Raw genomic sequence first — 23,088 nt, 5'->3', positions numbered from 1 at the left:
CTGTGCTTCATTCCACATCCAGCATTATTGAGAAATGAGCTGTTCCAAATAAACACACATTCTAGATAATAGGTTTACCAACAGGAGCTACAAAACAGTGCCTGACTTTTGATTAAAATCTTTCTGAGATTGATTCTATATTTTCTTGACCTGTCACACAGAGCATGTAACAAACGTACTAGGAGGAGTTAGAGAAAGGAACATCTCTGCAAAAGGGGGGCATGACAGAGAGCGTGTCTGAGGATGCAAGTAGTGCAGAAGGAATAGGAAAGAAAACTTTTCTTTTTTTGAGACAGAGTCTCACTCTGTTGCCCAGTCTAGAGTGTAATAGTGCAATCTCGGCTCTCTGCACCTTCTGCCTCCCAGGTTCTAGTGAGTCTCCCACCTCATCCTCCTGAGTAGCTGGGATTACAGGTGTACACCACCATGCCAGGCTAATTTTTGTATTTTTAGTAGAGATGGGGATTCACCATGTTGGCCAGGCTGGTCTCAAACTTCTGACCTCAAGTAATCCACCTGCCTCAGCCTCCCACAGTGCTGGGATTAAGGCCTGAGCCACCACGCCCAGCCAGAAAAGAAAACGTCTTTGTCTCTGGAAAGGACTTGGATTTTTTTCATCTTAGCAAATGGGGAGCCCTTGAAGGGTTTTAAGGAGAGTGATAGGATCAGATTTGTTTCAAAGAAATCACTTAGGCTGATGGGTGGTGAACACATCAAGGTGAGGAGCAAGAGGGAAGGCTGAAAGGCCTGCCTCAGGCTGATGTAGTGGCTCCAGTGAGAGACGGTGGGGACCTACATGGATATATGAAAAGCCAGAGGTGGGAAAAGACAGATTTGTAAATGCTCAGTAGCTTTATATCAAAACAAAGTATGGAATATCAGCCCATTCAGAGAAAAGCATAAAATACAAAAAGTATAAAGAAGACTATAAGAATCACCCAATAACACACCACCCAAAGAAAACCACTGTTAACAGGTTAAACTGTTCTCTCTGTGTTTTTAGCTGAAGAATCTCTAATGTGTTTGTAGATACAAATTTGATTTATAAAAATTTGGTTCAGGCAGACATTTTCCAGAACACTTCTGCTAATGTCAATTGAACTGTGCTTCCATAAGAGTAAAAATAACATAGAATTTTAACTCCATTCATTCCTTTCAGTGACGGGACCACAAGAGCTCAAATATGTGGGTCTTGGTTAACCTAAAGCTTGATTCCTGGGCTCTCTGTTTGGGTAAGGAAATTTGTTTTCAACTCTCCTTCTCCTTTCTGTCCCCAGAGTCGGTGGATAACTGCCCCAGCAACTGCTATGGCAATGGTGACTGCATCTCTGGGACCTGCCACTGCTTCCTGGGTTTCCTGGGCCCCGACTGTGGCAGAGGTGAGAACTCTGCATTGGAGCTCTGGATTTCTGCTTCCCAGACCCCTCAGGCAGCTCACTTCTACTTCTCAGAGCAAGTGCAGAATCCAGCCCACCTTCTGATGCCCACAAGAAGGGTTTCCAAGGGCCATTCTCCAGAAGCCCTTGGAGGGAGGTGTGCAGGCAGAGCCATAACCTTGTCAGCTGCTGTTATCCACATGTGGTTGATTGGGGAGGTCAGGAAGGGAGGGTGAATTCACTGTGGGGTGGCCACAGTGAAGTCAGTGTCTGTTGCTGGGGCAGGTGGAGTGGCAGTGGGGGTTCTTTTAAAAAGTTGATTTCCTCTTATAGGAATGATCATCCCTGGCCATGCATCTTTGAAGTTTATCTTCATGCTAGTGTGATGTCTCTCTGGCCTGTAAATGGGGAGCCTGAGGACTGCTCTGTTGCTACTTTCTAACAGCACAGGCAGAATCAGCCAAGACCCCAAGGGGAGGGACTGAAGAGGCCAGGTCACTTTTTTCCACACAGGACCCTAATGGTGCCTGATATTTAGACACTGCCAGTGCCCATGATAAACACTGTGGAGATAGTCTAAAAGGCTGCCCACGATCTATCCCATGCTTTTGGCCATCATTTCTGTCCTGGAATAATTAACAAGGAAAGTGTCAAGGAGATCTGCAGTCCTGATAATTTGGCACTCCCCTGGGAAACTAACTTGGCCCCTTCTTTTGTTTTGTTTTTTTACCTTTTTCCCTTATTCAGTAGCCATTTGCTTCATGCCTTTTTAGGGATTGGTCCTGTGCTAGGCAAGACCCAATCCTGGGAGCTCTGAGTCTGGTCTCAGAGACAGACAAGTAAATAGACAACTGCAAAGCAGCACGATAATAAGTGAAATACGCTATAACACAGTTAAATACAGGGAGCTTCTATCAGAGTAGAAGGGAAGAGCAGTCTGAGAGTAGAAGGGATGAATTTCAGGAAAGGATTCCCAAATGAGGGTGACACTACACCCGAGTCCTGAGGCTTGAGAAATTGTTCATAAGTAGAAGGCAGAGATGATTTTCCAGGCTGCGTGAACTACACCCTGCAAGTACTATGCCATGAGAGTCTGTTTATTCTTCCTAATGTGAGACAGACTCAGTTTGAGGCAGCAAAGCTAGCAGCCCCAAGGAAACACAGTGATTACCTGCTGAGTGCTTTAAAAAGGAAAGAAGCCAGGTGGGGACCAGGGGAAGGTGGTGCAGAGAGAGATGAGTCATTCCTTCTAACAAGAATTACCGTCTCGTCCCATATGCACTTAAAGTTAAGAGTCATGTGTAAAAAAGCCTTATTGGATCTTGATAAGACTGGTAAGTACTTTCAGCACAATGCAGTATAATTTATTTTTATATAGTATCCTTCATAGAGAAGATCACAAAATCCTTTACTCTAAGAGGCAGAATGAAAAGATAATACTTTAAAGAGCCAAGTTGGGCTCTGCTCTCTTCTTAAGGGGGCAGTGGTGTATGGGGCTGGAGTGGAGGACCGAAAGGCAAGGGAAGCTGAAATTTGCTGTGTTAAAGAGGACAGTAAGTGGCGCTGCAGATGAGGTGTGGGGAAGTGAAAGTGGGGTGTTATTAGAGGAGAGCGCTGGAGGAGGGATTCAGGGCAGGCAGGAGGCTCAGCCACTGGCTTTTCCAGTGAGACGGAGGAACAGACTGAAGCTTCCTGTCTGAGGTTCCTGGCAGCCACTGTACCCCATCAGCAACATGAAGGGGATGGGGTTAAGTGGATACCTACCCTGCCAGGCCCTGCACTGTGCACTATCACCTACAAATCTAGATGTGTTTAAACTGGAAAGAAATAAAGCAAGAGAAGAAGACAGATGGGCACACATGGGTGTTTGTGGCAGAGCAGTTGAGGCTACTGGTGAAGCCAGGCAGGCCAGGAGGAGAAAGAGACAAAGGCAGTTGGGGTGTGCTGGACATTGATTCATGCCAGACTTCCGGTGCTGTCTCCCCAGCCTCCTGCCCCATGCTCTGTAGCGGAAATGGCCAATACATGAAGGGCAGATGCTTGTGCCACAGTGGCTGGAAAGGCGCTGAGTGCGATGTGCCCACCAACCAGTGTATCGATGTGGCCTGCAGCAACCATGGCACCTGCATCACAGGCACCTGCATCTGCAACCCTGGCTACAAGGGCGAGAGCTGTGAGGAAGGTAAGAGTTGCAGGTGGCAGCTCCGGCACCTTCCTCTGAGATAGAGGCTGGCATATAGTGCCAAGAGGGTGACCAGGGAGCAGGGGAAGCCTCCCGAGCCATTTTGTGACCCCACCTCCCCAAGCCAGGAGCCCACCTACCAGCAACAGTAACTAATCTAAAGGAAGAGGCCAAACACATCGGAGTCCTGGTCAGTGAAGGGGAGAAATGTCATGTATTGAGCACTTACCATATACAGGGCTGTGCTAGAAGCCTCGAGTCATGTAATTCAAACTTATTAGGGAGGAGTAATCATCTCTACTTTATAGTTGGGGAATCTGAGACTCAGAGGGTTGAATAACTTGCCCAAGGACACATGGCTAGTAGACAGCAGAGCTGAGTTTGAGCCCAGTCGTTCTGGCTCCATAGCCCAAGTTCTTTTCACTCCCCTCTAGGCTCATCTGCTCATTTTTAATCTCCATTTCTGAAGTGTGATTCTATTATAGGCCTCCAAACTCTGCCCTCTTTTATCACACTCGTGTGTGTGTGTGTGTGTGTGTGTGTGTGTGTGTGTGTTCATGTGTATGGCTCTGCAGTGCCCATGAGCATGCCTCTCCTTTATAAAATAAATATATGGCTGTATAGATTGAGGCTGGAAAAGTGAACTGTTGATTTAACACTGACATCTGTTCTTTGCTAGGAAATCCAACCAAGTGAAATAAATGAATATTTCTATCTCACAAATGAAGAAACTGAGGCCCAGGGAAGGGCAGTGACTTGCCCACAGTCATAGAACTGACTAATGGCAGAATTGGGATTCAGCCCAGGTCTCACTTCAAATCCAGGACTCTTCCTTCTTGACTGCATGGTGTTTCCAGCTGAGAGGAAAAGCCTTATTCGCAAGCAATGTAAAGTAGCTGTTAAAAGTGCACACTCTGGAATCAGATATAGGTTTGCATCCTGGCCCTGCCACTAACTAGCCTCAGTTCCCTTGTCTATAAAATGGGAATGCCTTCCTCTGAGGGCCATTGTGAGGATTGAATTAAATGACCCATGTAAAGCACTTAGCTCAGTGTCTGACACATAGTAAACGCTCCATAAATGTGAGCTTTTATGTTATTAGTATTATTCTGGGGACAATTGAAGCACATTTCCTGTTTCGCCCCACTCACTTCATCCAAGGTCTTTTTAAATGGTTGGAATTTGCCGTTTGAAACTGACGGATGATGCTGTGCGCCTGTCATTACCTCCCATTCTCTGCCATCTAGCACCCTGGCACCTTCCCCAGTGGGTGGAAGAGGCTCCAAGGAGAGCCAATCTTCTAAACCATTTACTGTTTAACAGAGAGCCCCCTCCCAGGCATCATTTTGCTCTAAAAATAAAACAGAACATTAACAGGCCCATTTTCAAAGAGTGGGGAACAAGAAGAGATTAGTGTCTGAAAAGCATCGCCTCTCTGAGACAAGCTGTATATAAACCCCAAGCGTGGCTGGAAGTCCTGATTCAGACCTGTTAACTTTGATGGGGATTACTTTGGGCTGTCTGAGAGAGAAGGAACGCCAACCCCTTTAACAAAGGAACTGGGCCTTCTTATCCAGAGAATGGTGACCTTCATCTGCTGTCCCTTTTTATTCGAGTCACTTGAGGTGAAGACCCTGAGAAGGAAAGAGAAACAAAGAGGAGATTCCTCTTGAAACTGTGAGCTGCCTCCAATCCCACCCATGTTGTGTGGGCCAGGAAAAGGCAGTCGTCCTTCCGCAGAAGAGCTGGCATCGCACAGCGCCCCAGAGCTGCAGTGTTATTTATAAGAGAGAAAAAAATGTTTGGAACTTTGATTTACGTTATCTATTTGAAAACAAATGTTCTTACTCCAGCTTTCTTTTCTGAGGAGGGCCATCTGGTACTGATTCCCATTATTATTTCTGTTTCTCTGCTGAAGGGTCACTGCGTTGTCCTTGTGTTTATAATGGGGTTTTCTCGGGGCCTTTGTCCTCCACACTTCTCCTCCCCTCCTCCCTCTGCTCTGTGCTAACGGGTTTCACTGTGTTTATAAAACATCAGCTAACAAGCTCACTTTTTTTCTCCCCCTTCCTTCTTCTGAAGTTTATTGCCCCATATTTTTTAAAGCTTGAATGCAGCCAGTAGGACACTGGGAAGGAGTTGGGGGAGGAGCAGAAAAGAAAAAACCTAGACCTTTCACAGTGAAAAGTGAGACCCTGTGTTTTTGGTCCTGCAGAGTGTCTAATAGCTTGTGTGGTCACTGAAGCATGGCATGTTTGGGGGAAAGACCTGTGTCCGCGGCCTGGTCATGCAGGCCTCATCATTTTGTTAATGGGCTATGCTTCTGCCAGAAATTTTGGCTTGAATGGCAAGCTCTGCAAGGGGAAAGAAGGTAACTGTTTGGCACATCTCTAAGAGGAAACTAAGTTAGGCTGTCTACCAGACAAAGGCCAGCCCACCTCCCTGACCATTGCTCCTACTCCTTCATCACCACTCCCTTCCACCCCAAGCTGGCCACTTCTCCCCACTTTACACACAGCTCCTTGGGAAATCACCGTTGTTCCTGAAGCTGTCCCAGTGTGATGGAAAGAAGCCAACTTTAATCACCACCCCAGAGGCTCCAGAACGCAAAGGCAGAGGCAGAGTCTACCTACCACCTCTTTGGCAGAGCATCATTGTGGCATAGATACTGGCCCTATAGGATCAGTAGAGCACAGGGACAGTGTCTGCTCAGCCCCAGCAAGAACCTCAGCCAGTTCAGCCTAGATTTCTGGGAGCTGCCTTCCCTCCTGAGATGCAGTCTTCCTTAAAACTTCCCTCCTGCTCCACAATAACTTGACCCAGTTGACCTTCAGAAGCAAAGATTAATTGCCTGGAGGTAGCCTCTCATCAGTTCCTTCTGATCTTTATTCTCTGCCTGGGCCATCTGCTGGGAGTGTAGGATTCACTTTGCTGGTTCCTAGGTCCTTCCTTAGACTCATTACGTCTAAGGAAGCACACGCCTGTGCCACCCAGAGCCTCTTGCTGAACTTGGCACCCTCCCAGCCTGCTTGCTAATGATGGAGATTTATAGGTTCGACCTCAAGGGTGCCCTGGGATTCTCAGAGACAGTTTCAACCCAAAGTTGAGGTTCAGGCACTTACAGAAAAGGAAATACCTTTATTGGCCTCAGGATAGGAATTGCTGAGTTGTTTCCTGTCAAATTTGAAAGCTCTCTGGGTCTAGGGGATTGTCATAGAAGCCTAATGGGCCAGAATAATCCTTCTGAGGTTCCAAGATCTGAGGCAGGTCATGAGAATTTATCACTATTATTACATTTATTATTTTTAATTATCAGGCATTCCAACAGGTCATGCTCTAACCATTTTTGAATGGTGTCCAGAGACTGCAGGAGAAGAGATTCTTTGCCTTCATTTGACTTCGTTAATCCTCCACATTGCTCTATTTCTTTTCTTGTTTTGATTTCTATTTTTAAGACATTTTTTGTGTTTATGTAACTATATATGCATGCATGTATTTCTGAACCAGTAAGATTGTAAGGGGAAATGGTAAGAGGCCTAACCAGGAAAGGGTGACTCAAATTTAAATTCTTCCATTTGCCATACTACTGTGTAATCTTGGGCAAGTTATTTAACTTCTCTGTGCTTTCTGTTTCCTCAGCTGTCAAATGAACATAATAAAAGTAGCTACCTCATATTTACATTGTTAGGATTAAATGAGATAATGTCTATGAAATGCTTAATAGCAAAATATGGCAGAGAAGAGGGAATAAGTTAATGTTGATTGTTATTGTGATCATTACTGCGTTATTACCAAATGATCACTCCTGAACCCTGATCGTCTTATTTATCATTTAGGTTATTAGGCTGAACACCTTTAAGACCCTAAATAGCAAAATAACTTTCTTAATAAGCTAGTTCTCAAAATAAATGTTCCCAGAATATTGCCATTTGTAAAGTTTTTGCCCATTTGTGTCTGTGACTCTTACCTACCCAGCCTGGGTTTCCCAGTCTTTTATGTAAAAGTCAGATATACCAGGTTACAAAATATAATTAATAAATACATTTAAAGGATGTCTGAATTATAAATGAGCTCTGACCATAGTTTGCCCCAAGCTATGCTACTGAATGTCCTGATAGGATAGGAAGATAACCTCTTTGCAACAGTTTATACAGTCCTTTCAAATCATCATGTCATTTGCTCCTCATAGCAACCTGAGAAGTCAGTAGTCAGTATCTTTACCATACCTGCTTTATAGATGGGAAGCACAGAGCAGTTACATAATTGGACCATGGACCTAGAACCAGTACATTTTGTCCCTTGACCCTTGAGGCCAAATGGAGAGCTTTTTCTTCTGCAGCATAGGGCTCCCTAGTGAGTTCCTATTAGGAGGGGCCTGACCATACTCATCACAGTGTCATCAGCACCCTTTCTCCAACAGCCACATGTTGCCCCTTCTCCCCAGGATACCACCGTCCCCTCACAATTATAAAATGAGTAGCATCCCTACCTCCCTAAAGAGAAAGATAGACCTAACAACTTTTTGATAGAGAAAGAACATGAATCGACCTCCTTTACCAATCCTGTCTTCTCTCTGCCACCTGTTGCACTTTCCATATGAACTGGAGCCACTTCAGTTAATTCTCAGTACTCTTCTCCTTTTCCATGCAGTGCTTTGCAGAAGATTAGAGGTCTCTGTTAATGTTGTTGTAGCCCCATAACTAAAGCTTTGATTAGGGAAAGTCAGACCCTGATAGAAATATTGGCCTCAGGATCAGACAGAGCGGTCTTCAGATTCTGGATGTGGAGTAATTGGAACCCTTGTGCACTACTGGTGGGAATGTAAAATGGTAGAACTACTATGGAAGACAGCATGATGGTTCCTCAAAAAATCAAAAATAGAATTTACCATATGATCCAGCAATTTCTTTTCTGGACATATACTCAAATGAATTGAAGGCAGAGTCCCAAAGAGATATTTGTATATCTGTGTTCATAGCAACCTATTCACAATAGCCAAAAGGTGGAAGCAACCTGAATTTCTGTTGATGTATGAATGGATAAACAAAATGAGGTATGAGCATATAATGGAATATTATTCAGCCTTAAAAAGGAAGGAAATTCTGGCCGTGCCACAACATGGGTGAACCTTGAAGGCATTATGACAAGTGAAATAAGCCATCACAAAAAGATAAATACTGGATGATTCCACTTACATTAAGTACCTAGAGTAGTCAAATTCATAGAGATAGAAAATAGAATGGTGGTTGTCGAGGGCTGAGGGAAAGGGGAAATAGGAAATTGTTTAATGGGTGCAGAGTTTCAGTTTTGCAAGATAAAAAGAGTTCTGGAGACAGTGGTGATGGTTGCCCAACAGTATCCATGTGCTTAACACCACTGACTTGTACACTTAACAGAGGCTAAGGTAGTAAATTTTTTGTTATGTGTATTTTACCACAATTTTAGAAATCAGGAAAAGAATTCCTCTCTGGCAGAGTTTAGCTGTGTGATCTGGCATAAATTATTTACCTCTCAGAGCCTCAGTTTCCTCATCTGTATCTCACTGGGTTACTGAGAAAACTGAATCTGATAGTGTATATAAAGTGCTTAGCGTGTAAGCACAGAGCAGATAACCCACAATGTTACTCTCTCTTCCCTCTTTCTGGATTGGTCTCCTGAGACCACTTTGACCCTGGGCCCTGGGAGCACTAAAGGGCTGCCTGGCTGTGAGCCACCACTATGCGACTCACCTACCACATGAGGAGAAGCTGTGCAAAGTCAGCACATATTGAAGTGTTTGCCCTCAGGAAAGTGAATTTTTTTTGTCTTTGTTTTGTTTGTTTGTTTTTTAGAGACAGAGTCTTGCTCACTGCCGAGGCTGGAGTGCAGTGGCACAGTTGTAGCTCATTGCAGCCTCGACCTCCTGGACTCAAGCAATCTTCCTGCCTCAGTCTCCCAAGTTGCTGGGACTACAGGCGTGTGCCACCATGCCTAGCTAATTTTTTTTATTTTTTTATTTTTTGTAGAGACAGGATCTCGCTGTGTTGCCCAGGCTGGTCTCAAACCCCTGGCCTCAAGCAATCCTCCCACCCCAACCTCCCAAAGTGCTGGGATTACAGGTGTGAGTCACCACACCTGGCCAGGAAAGTGAAGTTTGAAAGTTCATATCAATCTCAAGAATTTGGGGAAGATGATAAAATCTAATGGAATTTAATTAAAAATAAATTATCATTTAAATTAAGGAATCTATTTTAGTCTCATGCCTACATAAATAAACCTGCATTATGAAGAGATAATAAAAGTTCATTCTATGAAGACTTATTAAACACCTCCTGTGTGCTAGGCAATGTTCTAGGAGGTGGAGATTCAGAAGTGAATGAAACAGAATCTAGTAGACATGAAGTGCTATGCTGATGCTTGAGACACATTTCTTACTTTGCCCCACAAACGAAGTGGTAGGGATTTCTACCTGGGTGGAGTTGGGAAGCCAGGTCTGCCATTTGCCACAGTACTGCTCTCACCTTACTAAGTGACCTATGCATCCTTCTGCCAGAATGTATGAAGCCCCTTGGCCACAAAGCTAAGTAGTTTGCTTAAAGAAGCCTCACCTTTGCTGGTCAGATGCTTACCTATGTTCTCCTTCCTCCATCTCACAGTGGACTGCATGGACCCCACATGTTCAGGCCGGGGTGTCTGCGTGAGAGGCGAATGCCACTGCTCTGTGGGATGGGGAGGCACCAACTGCGAGACCCCCAGGGCCACATGCTTAGACCAGTGTTCAGGCCACGGAACCTTCCTCCCGGACACCGGGCTTTGCAGCTGTGACCCAAGCTGGACTGGACACGACTGTTCTATCGGTAAATGCAGGGGGAGGAAGGGTGGGTGGAGGAGGAGTGGGGGTGGGGAGGAATGAGGGGTGGGGTGTGGAGGGTGGGGAGAAGAAGCATGTGTAGAGGGAGGGGATTTCCACTGTGACATGGTCACCATTCAGTCCTGATCAGGGATGTAACTCTTCCCAATCACGTAGCAATGCATTCCCCGTGCCTCTGAGTGCTTTTCCTCTTTCTCTGAACTCTAGCCTTCAACACCTCTACTCTTAGACAAAGAGAGGATTCAAAAATTACATCCTTACATCATTCCTTTCATAGTAGTGGCCCTGAGATTCAAAACTACCCCTTAACAATGGAGCTTATAATTACAGATGTGTTTCACCGAACTCTCATCTCATGTTAAGACATTATCCCTGGAGGCAAGGCCATAGGGAAAGTGTTCCTAGGTAAGCTCTGTAGGGGTGGGCCTTATAGGATGAATGTCCCAGCCATCAAACCCTTCGGTTTCACCCATTTCTCAGAATGAAGTCCAAACTCAGTGTAGTGTTTAGGGTTCTTTGGGATCTGGCCCCCACCTGCCCTTCTAGCCAAATGCTCTGTTAGTCACTAAGCTCCATGAGGGTAGCAAACATGTCTTGTTCACCTCTGCAGCCCCAGGACTCAGCATGGCCTGACCCACAGCACCTGCTCAATAAATAGTGATAAATGAATGCATGAACACATGATTGAATGTGTTCTTGATTGTGGCATTTGGTTCATCACAGGGTTTGTACATATAAGGTACAAAGGATAATTATGTTGGCACCCTTCTGTTTGAAAACACTATGATTTACAGGTCCTTTCAAAGTGAAGATTAAATGGGAACATACGTGAGTCACCTAGCACAGTATAGGTGTATAGTGGGTTATGGTCACATCTCATCTCTCCTTTAATCTGCACAAAAACCCTACAAGAAAGGTGTCAGCTATCCATGTTTTACCAAATTATATAATACTTTAACCAGCAAATACTTACTGAGCCCCTACAGTATAACAGGCACTCTTCTAATCAGAGAGGATGGAGACCAAAGAGTCCCTGCCTTCGTAGAGTGTGCATTCTGGGAAAGGGGAGGGGAACAACAACAACAAAATGGAGATAAGTGAACTGATAAAGAAGCTAAGGCTTGGAAAAATTTTAAGTGATCCTGCCCAGGGACAAAAAGCTAAAAAGTGATAGCATCTCCAGCTATGCTTTTTTACTCAAAATCATTTTCCTCGGCACTCCACACTGTTTAAACAAAGTGAGGATCAGATTAGCTCATTATGTTGTGTATTAACAGTTCTGGTTGTGACCAAGAAAAATGGCTGAGACCTTTGGCAAAAATGAGATCCATGCAGCATTCATGCCTTTGGGATACTTTGAATTACCTTTCCCTGTTGAATAGAGAATTGATGTTCAATACACAGTCTAAATTGGACTTTTATCCTTGTTTGCAAAGCTCATGTAAAGACATGATTGTAAGCACAGATGTGCAGGGTCTTAGGAATAATTCTTTTTATATAGCGATATAATAAATGGTCCTCTTAAAGCTACGCTGGCTTGCATTGTTCATTATGTGGCCACAAAGCTAATTTATGATAGGTATATAACTGCGTCTTGCACTGTTAATCCCCGATGAAACCCCACAGCCTCTGAGGAGGTACGTATAACTTTGGATGAGATTACTAAGTATTCTTTAGTTAGCTCAGTAAATGGAAACAACCGAACTATTAGAAGGGACTTAGAGTAGAATTATGAGATCTCCCTTTCCTCAGTCCTGGCTATACCACTCCCCGTAACTGGTGTCAAACACGTATGTGTCCTCATGTGCAAAGGCAAGAGAGAACCATGTGATGAGGAAAGTCCCTGAGTCAGACAGACCTGGGTTCAAATCTTTTTTTGGGGGTTTCAAATCTTGGCCCTGCTACTTACTAATTATACTTTTGGGCAAGTTACTTTACCCTTTGAAGCTATAAAATGGAGATAATGATAGTACCTACCTTCTGGAGTTATAGTGAGAATTATTTAAGAAAATGAAAGGCTGGGCACGGTAGCTCACGCCTGTAATCCCAGCACTTTGGGAGGCCGAGGCAGGTAGATCATGACGTCAAGGAGTTCAAGACCAGCCTGGCCAAGATGGTGAAACCCCGTCTCCACTAAAACTACAAAAATTAGCCAGGCGCAATGACAAGCATCTGTAATCCCAGCTACTCAGGAGGCTGAGGCGGAGAATCTCTTGAACCCGGATGGCAGAGGTTGCAGTGAGCTGAGATCGTGCCACTGTACTCCAGCCTAGGCAACAGAGTGAGACTCCATCTCAAAAAAAAAAAGAAAAGAAAAAAAGATTTGGCCCATTATATGAGCTCAATACTTGTTAGCTGTTGTTATGATGATGATTAAAACACTCATTGGTAGAGCACTTGATATTAACAAAGACATTTGACTATAAGACTTAAGATGAAATCCCTTTCAGAAATATAGATTCTCATTTTTAAATCTCTAGCCTATAAATGACTAGAAGGGTCTCATGATTGCCACAAGGCCAGGAATATAAAAGGCAGCTTTAAAAGTATTGTAATAGTGAAAACAATTGGTGTTTGTTGAGTGTCCCATAGCATACAAAGATGTTTCACATGGCAACACACACCCTGCGCAACAGCAGCCCTGTGAGGTTGGGATGACAGGTACGGTATTGCCCCTGTTCCTGTGATGAGACTAGAGGAGTGGCCGTGACTTGCATGAGCCATGCTGGTGAGGGAGGAAGCTGGGAGTCAAGGCCTGGCCGCACACTGGGGCAGCCTGCTTCCCAGCACTCCCCACAGGCCGCGTTCCTCCTCAGCTGTCACTTCGCCTCTGGAAGCTGGTTTGAAGGAGAATGAGGGCATTTCAACTGTTCTCTCTCCTCAGCCCCTGCTGTGCAGGAACTGCTGGCCTGGGTTCCACCCTGCTTCTGCAACATGTTAACCATGCGACCTTGGCAAGAAAGCTCACTCTTCTTGCCTTCAGTTTCCTTATCTGAAAAATGGAGATAGTAATAGTACCTGCCTCAGCGGGTTATATAATCATTAAAGTACATCGTTTTGGTATGCACGTAGAGCAGTGTCTGTCATACAATAAGCACTTAATGTCTTTCTACCACCTCCCTTCCAAGGGCACTTTCATTGAGTGAAAGCTGTTTTAAAGCTATTGAGTTTTTGCAGTGAAGCTATGCAAGGAATGCCTCGTTGCCTGGATCCACTAGAGCCAAGAAACTATCTTTCTGTTTAGGGAGTTAGCTACAGGGCAGCAGAACAGGCACTGGGATTTTTGGGGGAAGAGTTGCTCCCCACTCGTTGAATAGCTTCATCATGTGGCTTAACCCTCTAACCCTTAATTTTCCCTTAGGTAAAATTACTTTATGGAATCACTGTGAGGATTAGGTGAGGAAATTTGGGCAAAGTAGTTCTTGTAGTATCTGGCACAGCTCACACCCTAGACAAACGGTAGCTCTAGTCATCTTGCTTATGCTGCTTGCTGCCTGGCATGGCAGAGCTGGCACAGACACTGCCCAGTCCCTCCATCAGGAGCTGCAGGCCAAAGGACAAATCCCAAGTGATCCTTGCACCATCAGCATTGGTTCTGGGTTCTTGGATTGGTAGAGATGGGCCCCTGCTGCCTGCTGCCTCCTAGGAGGGAACACTGTCTATTCCCTGAGATGAGTGTCTTGCTGTTTGGCACCAAGAACAGGATTTAATGAAAGCAGCTTAAATCAACATGCCCTGCACTCAACAACCAGCCCTGTATTGAAATGTGAGCTGACAAGTTCCCCAGCACTTTGGTTAGGTTTGTGGAAACAGTGAAGTCAGATTTTATACAAGTGTTTACTCAGTTCCCTGGCTTCCTGGCAACTTGGCTTCCAGTCTCATCTCAGAAATTCCTCTTTCAATCCAGCCTCATGCATGTGGTCTTCCTTCCTGATAAACCACATGACATAACTGTTGCAACAGATTCTTATGCCCCAGAAGAGCACAGGACATAGGCCCCAGTGGGACTTCACTTCCTCAGTCACTTGGGAGGATGATACTGATCATGGTGGTGGTAGTGATGGTGGGGGAGGTGGCTACTGCTGTTGCTGTTAAACAGATAGAAAAGAGTTGGAGGGGGGGAATGACTGGCCCTAAGTGACTCGGCTTACCCGTGGCAATTTGAATTAAATCCAGGCCCTTTGTTCCCAAGTCCTCAGCTCTTGCCTCATGCCCCCTTTCTATCCAAAGAGGTGTTCATGTTGCCAGTCTTATCTTTCTTTCTGACAAGCCACAGGATAGAGTAACAAAGAGCCATCCATTTCTTAGTATTTAGCATGTACCAGGCACTGAACTAAGTCCTTTACAACCTTATCTTCGCTAAGGTTCATAAGAACCCTGGGAAGGAAGTATTACTAGTATTACCATTTCCAGATGAGGAAACTGAAGCTCAGAAAGATTAAATTACATTCTGGCATCCCTTTTGTCCCCCAACCCTCACCCGACTCGTAAGTGGCGGAGTCCAGATTCAAACCAGATCTGGCTCCAAGGTCTCTCCTAAACACTATGTTATATTGACCGATGTATTCTAATCAATCAATCTCTCTCTCTCTCTCTCTCTCTCTCTCTCTCTCTCTCTCTCTCTCTCTCTCTCTCCAAACTGTGAACTCTGTGAGGTCAGGGCCTATAAGTATCCCTAGCATAGGGCCAAACATGCATTAGGTTCTTGGTGATTATTGCATGAATGACTTAACCAGTGAATAGTCAAAGAAAGAAAAAGAGCCCACTGGGAACACAGGGAAGAGAGGGGCTGCAGCCGAAAGCTCTGTCCAGGAAGATCCCAGCACACTACCCGACAGCTAACCTAATCCCTTCTCTCAGGACTCCACCTCCTCCCCACCTCCTCATAAACCCCTTCCCTCCCACTCCCCACACAGTGTGCTGGGCTAACACCAAATCTCTGTGCTCCTTGTCTGTCACTTCCCAGACCTAGATCATGTTAGTTTCATGCGCAGTGCCAGCCAGCCAGAAGCCCTCCTGGACAAGAGCTGGCATCATTTCACCTCCTTCAAGCCATCTTCCCCAGGGAGCAGGCCTGCTGGGCTGAATGCCTCATCAGCTTTTCCATAAAGTGGGTACACTCAGCAGCACTGCTGAGCAGAACAACTCCTCCCATCTCCCCTTCCTTGTGCTTTAGTTGGCTTTTCACCCTCTTGGCTCAGAGCTGTCTCAGAAAAGGGAAAGAATTTAATCTCTTTGAGATGGTCCTTAGAATTGGAAAGGCTCACCTTTCTTTCGGAGCTTAATGGCTTCTAAAGATTTTAGCCTCTGTGGCATTTTCCATGGTACGCTTTCAAAAGCCATCCCTTAGACTCATCATTTGTCCCTGTTGGTTCTCCCTCAGGTCTTCCTTCCCCACCCTTACCCCCACAGCCTCTCTCCTCAGCCTCATAAATTTATTCCTCATTTCCACTGCTATATGAGCTCTCTCCAGTCTTGTCTCCCATAAATGACTTTCATTTGAGAGGGCCCTCTCACTATATTTTATTCCTTAGGGTTGCTGGCTCACAGAAGCAATACATGGCAGAGATTTTGCCTGTAAAATGCTCATGCTGCGGGTTTATGATTCTTATCATTTGATTGCAATTGAGTTTTGTGGAATAACAGGTGGAGATGTTTTAGAGATTCAGTGGCACAGGTTTGGAGGTAATGCTTGCAGTCAGCAAGAATTGCATGAAATTTGGAGTAGGACCAGGCTAGATTTTAAAGACTCAGCTTAAGCATAGACTATGGCTAATGACACCTGCCTTGCAGGGTTGTTTTCCAAATCAGATTTAACATGTATATGGTGGCTGCATTCAGTAAGCAGTCAATAAATGAAGTAGTTGTATATAGTTTTAGAATGCATGATTAGATTTAAATTATCCAAACAGTCCTTAGACTCTAACAAATGTAATTCTTAGGACAGTTTATACAGTGAAGGTTTGGAGCCAGAAGGCCTGGACCTGAATCTGTGTAACCTTAAACAACTCACTTGCTCTCTCAGAGGCGCAGTTTCCTTGCAGTTTCTGAATCTCTCTACCATCCCCTTTCCCCAGCCCCAACACTGGTCATTGACTCTAGATGAAGAGTCATTATCTAGATCATTATCTAGATGAAGAGTCAGATAAAAGCTGACTCATTAACCCCAAACAACTAGGTCAGTGGCCCACAGCACAAGGGAGTTAGGGTCAGCCTCCTCTCAGCATCACAAGCTTCCTGAGGTCCATTCCAGAGAAAAGCACAACCTCCTCAGAGAGAGCACCCCACAATAGCTCCAGACCTGCTCCCACGCTGACACATTCACTGCATTCATTCACTGAATCTTTCTGGCCTATCCTGTGTGTTGGGCATTCACTGTTTTAGGCACCGAGGATCAGACAGCCCCACAGCCTGGTCAGGAAATGAGACGCCTAATTATTCAGCATGAGCAGAGCTCTGATTGATGTGTGTACAGTAGGGTTTGGGAGCACAAAAGCAGAAGCAGTGAACTTGGCCAGTAGTGGGATGGGAGAGGAACTGGAGAAGGTTGTCACCAGCCAGAGATCTGTGAGCCAGACCCTGAAAGGAGACTGAAGGGAGGCCCCCTGGTGGCCAAGGAGGAGAGGGCAGTGCAGGCCAAGGGAACAGCGTGTGCACAAGTAGAGAGCATGCATGGTCAGCTGGACAGTCGCGCCTCAGTCGGGCTGGAGATAGGAGCTGCAGGGGTGGGTGGCAGGAAAGAAGGCCAGAGGTAGGCAGGATCCAAACCTCGGAACCCGCTGAATGCCGTGCCAAAAATCTTGGCTTAAAATAATTGTCAATGAACATTGACTGTTTCCCTTTCAGACTCCACATCAGATCTCTTTCTTTGGCTCTCTCAACTCAATCTGGCCTAGATTCTACCTTAACACAGTGGAACCCTCCAGAATTCACACTCAGATCCTCTAAGCTTTCAGTTTATTCTCTATTAATCTCCTCCCCTACCCAAAGGGAAAGAGAATCACAAAGCATAAATAATAACAATAACGACTAGATGGATATGGCGCTGAAAAGCCCTGTTATCAAATTAAGTCACAATTGACAGCAAAATAAACTCAATGCTTTAACAAAAATAAGCTTAAAGTAGCAACCAGGTTAAAATAATTAAAGCTCTAAACATAGCAGTTGCACTAGAGCTAAATTCAATTTTATTTACAAGGCAAAATATAATTACATTTAAATTTGAGGGAACAGAATTTAATTCTTATTAGTGACAGAAAGACTGAGTGAGATGCTTTAATGCCAGAGAAATTGTCTTATGTTCTTGGATGGGAGAGAAAATTAGATTCAGCATTGAGCATTCTCCCCTGTTACAAGTCTCATTTGTGTAGCTAGAATTGTTCCTTCTCTGAGAAGCATTAGCTTCTCAGCCCAGAAAGCACAGCACCAACATCCAATTAAAACATCAAAAGGAAACAATCAAGTTGGGCTATTTCTGTATAGGCATGTTATAGGAGGGGAAACTCAAGGTTAGAATCTCTCCAGAGGAATAATATCCATTGAGACTTGACATTTCCTGTACCCCTTCCCAACAGCAAGTGATAGCCTGAAATCAAAGTTCAGAATAATAAATATCCAGGAGATTGACAGTGGCATAGAGAGGAAGGGAAGTGTCAGAGGGTGGCACGGAAGAGCCTACCAGTTGCCTGGGAGGTAGCGTGGCGGTTTAGACACAATGAGATGGTCAGTTCCTAACATTTAATCAAAGACTGGAAAATTGGGCCCAGACAAGCATGCTGCTAAATACTGCCAGAGTTAAAGGTTGATAAACCAAGAGCTGGCAGATTTGTAATTTAGTAGAATTTCCCCTGACAGCCCTGGAACGTTTTCTATCAGAATTGGATCTCTTCAGTATGCAAATATAAGCTCTTCTGAAATTGGGCTTCAGAATGAAGTTTCTATTTGGATGCCCAAGCTGATATCTTGTACAAAATCTCTAGTTGTCTTCCTGAATCAAACTGCTGTTATTGTAACTTGTAATCTTAAAAAAAGCTGTTCTTTCAATGGAAACTTTATATTTTACAGAGCTCCTTCATGTATGTGCTTCATGATTTATTCAAACAGCAGATACATTAACCTCTGACATTGCAGATGGTGTTACTCCCAGGAAACCAGGGTCCAGAGAACTTGCGTGACTTGCTCAAAGACACTCTGAGAAAACAATGATTCACTTCCAGGCTTCTCTGGCTTCAGAGCCCATGTTTATCCCCTGCACAACTCTGCCATTGGCTATTACCAAGGTTTGTGCTGAAACTGCCAGTAAATCAGGTATCAGGTTTTGGACAGCACTTCATTTAGTAACACTGCCAGAGGAACCATGTAAATTGGATCATGACTTTGGTGTACTAATATTACTACAAGGGTTTCAGAAAAAGAACAATTGCTCTCAACCAATGGTCAGGGAAGCTTCTTGGAGGAAGTGGAATTCAAGGTGGTGGTGGAGGTTGGATACGAGTAGGTAGTGATAAAAGGAAGAGGCAAGCACCTTGCAGCAGCCAATTGTAGAAGTCAAAGATTTGCAACATATACAAAGATGGGAGATCAAGGCATTTTCTAGGAAAGATGAGTAGCTTGAAGTGGCTTAGCTTTTAGGATATTTGTGGCAGTAGTGAGAGGGGGAAAAGATGAGGAAAGCCAGCATGAATAATCTTGAAGGAGTTTAGGTTTTTTCTGTCTTTGGGAGCCACTGAGAAGTTTTAGGCGGAGGTGTGACAAGGTCAGGTTTGGTTTTAGAAACCTACTCTATTGTCAGCATACAGTTGGAGGTTCTTGGGGACAGCCAGGTGGAAGTGTCCAGGAAAGAGTTAGATAGATGAGCTTATGACTGAGTGGAGAAATGAGCCTTTTACAAAAGGTTATTAGGGTCAGAGGTCATTAGGAAGAGAGTGTAACATCAGCTGTCTCTTCATTTCACCCAGTTGGGCCCTTTTAGTGGGGGTCAGGTTGTGTTCCAGTCCTGGCCGAAAATACACATCCCAGTCTCGTTATTTGGCTTCCTTGCTCACTAGTTCTTTCCTGACTTGTTATCCTTCTGCAAAGTCAGCTCCTATTTGGAGGCCTCCTCCAAGCTGGGTTTGAACTCCTCTAATCAGGAAGCCAGATACTCTCCAATTAAGAGGAATAGCAGTGGCTTACTGCTTCCTGTGGTAGGTGCTTTGTAAAGACTTGAAAATCTAGTCCTGGGGGAATAGATGTGGAGACCTGCTCTGCACCCACATACTGGAATCCACTTTTCTGCTTGGTTTGAAAGCTCTCCAAGCTCCTTGAATGAGGTGAAAGGCCGTGTGGTTTCCAAGGCTCATTAACTTTCCGCCATCTCGATCCGTGGAACAGAGCCATGGCTTGAAGCAGCTCTGACTCTCGGGTGATAGGGAGGGAAGTTGAAAAGCACAGGAGAGTAGCTTGGGTTTGGCCTCAATGTCTAAAGGAGACTAATTACTGTAAGGAAGTCAGAGGTTCCTTTGCTGTACCTTCTTCCCCTTCTGGCTTCTTCCTGAAACCTGCACTGAGACTGAAAGCCATCTGTCCAACTTAGTGAGGGAGGCAGGGAGACAGCATGGGTGCCATACTTTCAGAATGCTAATTTGTACAAAATATATGGAGATCTGGTCTGTGGGAGAAAAAGCTAACTTTTAATTAGCCTACTGTGTGCTGGGCATGGTGGCTGGCATTGTGCACATTTACACACATAGGCAGACTTGAGTTTCTTGTGGATACGAATAATTTCATATAATCTCGTATCCTCAGCCCCTAGGCCTATCTGTCACATAGTAGATGCTCAGTATATTTTTAAATCTGTTTTAAAACTCTGATAGATAGATATCATTATCACCATTTTATAAATGACAAAAATAAGGCTCAAAGGTGTGCAGTATTTGTTTCACATAGCTAGGAAGTAGCAGAGCGGGCTCTTACCTGATTCCAAGCCTCTTCTCTGAAAAATCACAGAATCTTGAACAGTTACGTGAGCACTCTGTCCTGTACCACTGGAATCTGGCAATACAGATACAGTCAGAAGACATGTTTCCTGTGTAAGACTCACTAGGGAATGCAGAGATTAATTTGATGATGGCAGGGTTCTCTAGACAACTCAGGTAGACTAATAACCCTGAGAAAGGGAGATCCACATAAAAGTGCTTTGGGAAGGCAGAAGGTGAAACTCCTTCCAGCTGCCGGGAGGGGGTTTCAAGGAGGAGGTGGCATTGGAGCCAGAACTCAAAGCACATTTAGATTTGAACACATGAAGATCACGGTAAAGGAGCCCAGACTATGGAAATGGCACAGGCAGAAGCACAGAAGAAGGCCCAAAGAGCGCAGCAACCACCATCTGGCAGCTACTTGTCCAGCTGCCCCCTTACATTGACTGTTTGCCAAGGCAGCCAGCAGGTTCCTACTCAAGTACTGACGTGCATGTCACTGTGTGGCATAGGATAAGGTACTTCCTAGATGGGCCCTAGTTTTCCCATCTAGAGAATTCTTTTCTAACCATAAAGCCTGCTCCTCTAGTTTTGCTCTTTTTCTCCCTTGACACTAATCCACCTAAAGGAAATCTCCTGGCCAGAACCAGGCCACTTCCTACCCAGTGCCAGTTCTCTCCTGGCTCAATCTCCTTCTACATTTTCTGCTCTTCCGCTGGTCCATCACTCACAGCTCCCTGGTCTCTGTGCCTTTATTCCACATCCACCTTGCAAAACCCAGGATCATTTTAACCATTCACCATTTCTGATCTCACAGCTGTGCTTCTGAATGCCACTAAGCCAAATCACATCATGCTCATGATCTTTAGCCTCTCCTGGGCCCTCCCAGCTGCAGTTCTTGTACTTTGTGAGTTCTCGCTCTCATTCGCCATGAGGCTGTTTCAAATGTTCACGTCTATTCACCTGCACCCTGCTCCAGGGAGATTCCTGCCTCCTACCTCACTGAGAACGCTGAGGCCAATAGTTTAGTGCTGCCCCATTATCCTGCCTGCTTCCCATACAGACTGTGTCCCACATGACTCTCTGTCTGATCCCTCTACCCAGTGGGTGAAGTACCCACTATGCCTGTTCCTCTGATTGTGCTTCGGAAACAGTCCTCTCTACCTGTTGAAAGGCACCTCAGCTGAGCATCCCCTTGCTCCCTCCAATATCTTCAACCCCTCCTTTCCCTGATGCTTTCCAGCACATAAACATGAAATAGTTGGGACACTTAGATGACCTGGTGACACATAGCTGGTTAGGTGATCACACATTTGGGTGGATGGACAGATAGATGGGCTGATGGATGAGCAGACAGATGGATGGAGGATGAACAGACAGATAAACAGACAAACAAAAGGAAAAGTGCTTAATACAGTCAGCATTGGGTTGAGGTGAGGAAGGAAACTCAAACACTGATTCCAGAGATCTTATAGTCTAGCTGGGGCTATGATCTAAGATGTAATTAACAATCAGGGGATACACTCATATGGCATCTGAGGTATTGTCTAAACCTGATCCCACAACTCATAGGCCAAAAATCATGTGAATCACAGTCACCTTTCATTTCTAGCTAAGTACCTTTGAGCATTTAATGTCTCCAAGCTGTTTGCTCAACTATGATATAGGAGTGAAAGCATCATTGCAGGACTATTTCGAGAATTTAATGAGTTAATATTTGTGTTCCAACAACAACAGTTGCAGTTCTGGAACATTGAAGGTACTTCATTTTCTTATTTTTGCCTCAAATGCTGACTATTAATGGTTTGGCTTGGACTTTAAGTATGCCAGAATTTCTGATAAACTCCCCCACTTGTGCAGTAACTCAGATGAGCTAGTGATAAAACAAAAAATCGTGGCAGGAATCATTTAAAATTAACCCTCTATTAAAATTTCTTAAGGTCACTCTTGGAATCTCAGGTCCTCAGCAAAATAGAACAATTGTACTTATTACCTCTTCTAGTGCTAAATGCAGACTTATGAAAGGACTTCCCAGGAGGTCCCAGGGGGCCAAGATTCTGTTTCCACATGACTGGAATTTTAGAAACAGCTTCATTTGCACCTGTTCCTTGCTCAGCAGGAAGGTGTGCAGATCTTTGGGCGGGGGCCCTTCTACCCCTTACTTGTATCAGTTTTGAGTGTCTTTCCAAGTAGAAGAAATTTTATGGGAAAATTGTGCATAAGTCTTTCCCTTTCGGAGAAAGGCACAGCTTCCCCTACCAGCTATTTTAATGAACAGGATTATAAAGTAAGTCCAGACAAATTAAAACGTAGCGGCGATAGGTCCCAGGCTTCATCTGGGCTTGCACGGGGATTAACATCTAATGAGAGGAGCCTGGGGCAGCTTTTCCTGTACATATACATTTTTTGGCATAATTAACCAAGAGCCAAACCTTGTGTCTTTTCCCTGCTCTTTCGCCTCTTCCTCGTGTGTTCACCCCCTTCCACATCATAGAAAGAGAACAGGTGTGACTTGGGCATTAGCATGAAGAAGATGTGTCTGTCGGTGTAAGGACTGAGGCATTGTTTTAAATTACAGAGTTCACACACAGAGATTGGAGAAAATGAGTTTCTAAGAAGCTTAGGCACAAAGGACACTGAGCCTCTACATAATGTATTTAACAAAATAACCTGTGTACAACGTGGCACTGAGATAGAGTCACATCAACCGACATACACCTCTTC

General features: G+C 44.7%; 1 protein-coding gene across 2 annotated transcripts in view; it reads left to right on the top strand.

Annotated features, from left to right (window-relative positions):
• The window catches only part of TENM4 (teneurin transmembrane protein 4), a 777,096-nt gene that overhangs the window by 620,789 nt on the left and 133,219 nt on the right, over positions 1 to 23,088 (top strand). For both annotated transcript variants that reach the window (XM_055356895.2, XM_063693427.1), the window contains exons 13-15: positions 1,278 to 1,379; positions 3,364 to 3,558; positions 10,194 to 10,394. In XM_055356895.2, coding sequence (XP_055212870.2) covers positions 1,278 to 1,379; positions 3,364 to 3,558; positions 10,194 to 10,394 — 498 coding nt within the window. The remainder of the gene's footprint in view (positions 1 to 1,277; positions 1,380 to 3,363; positions 3,559 to 10,193; positions 10,395 to 23,088) is intronic.

This window comes from Gorilla gorilla, chromosome 9, assembly GCF_029281585.2.
Source record: "Gorilla gorilla gorilla isolate KB3781 chromosome 9, NHGRI_mGorGor1-v2.1_pri, whole genome shotgun sequence".
In the NCBI taxonomy this organism is placed as follows: Eukaryota; Metazoa; Chordata; class Mammalia; order Primates; family Hominidae; genus Gorilla; species Gorilla gorilla.
The sequence above is the reverse complement of the archived record's forward strand: the minus strand, read 5'-3'. Positions and strand labels throughout refer to the sequence as shown.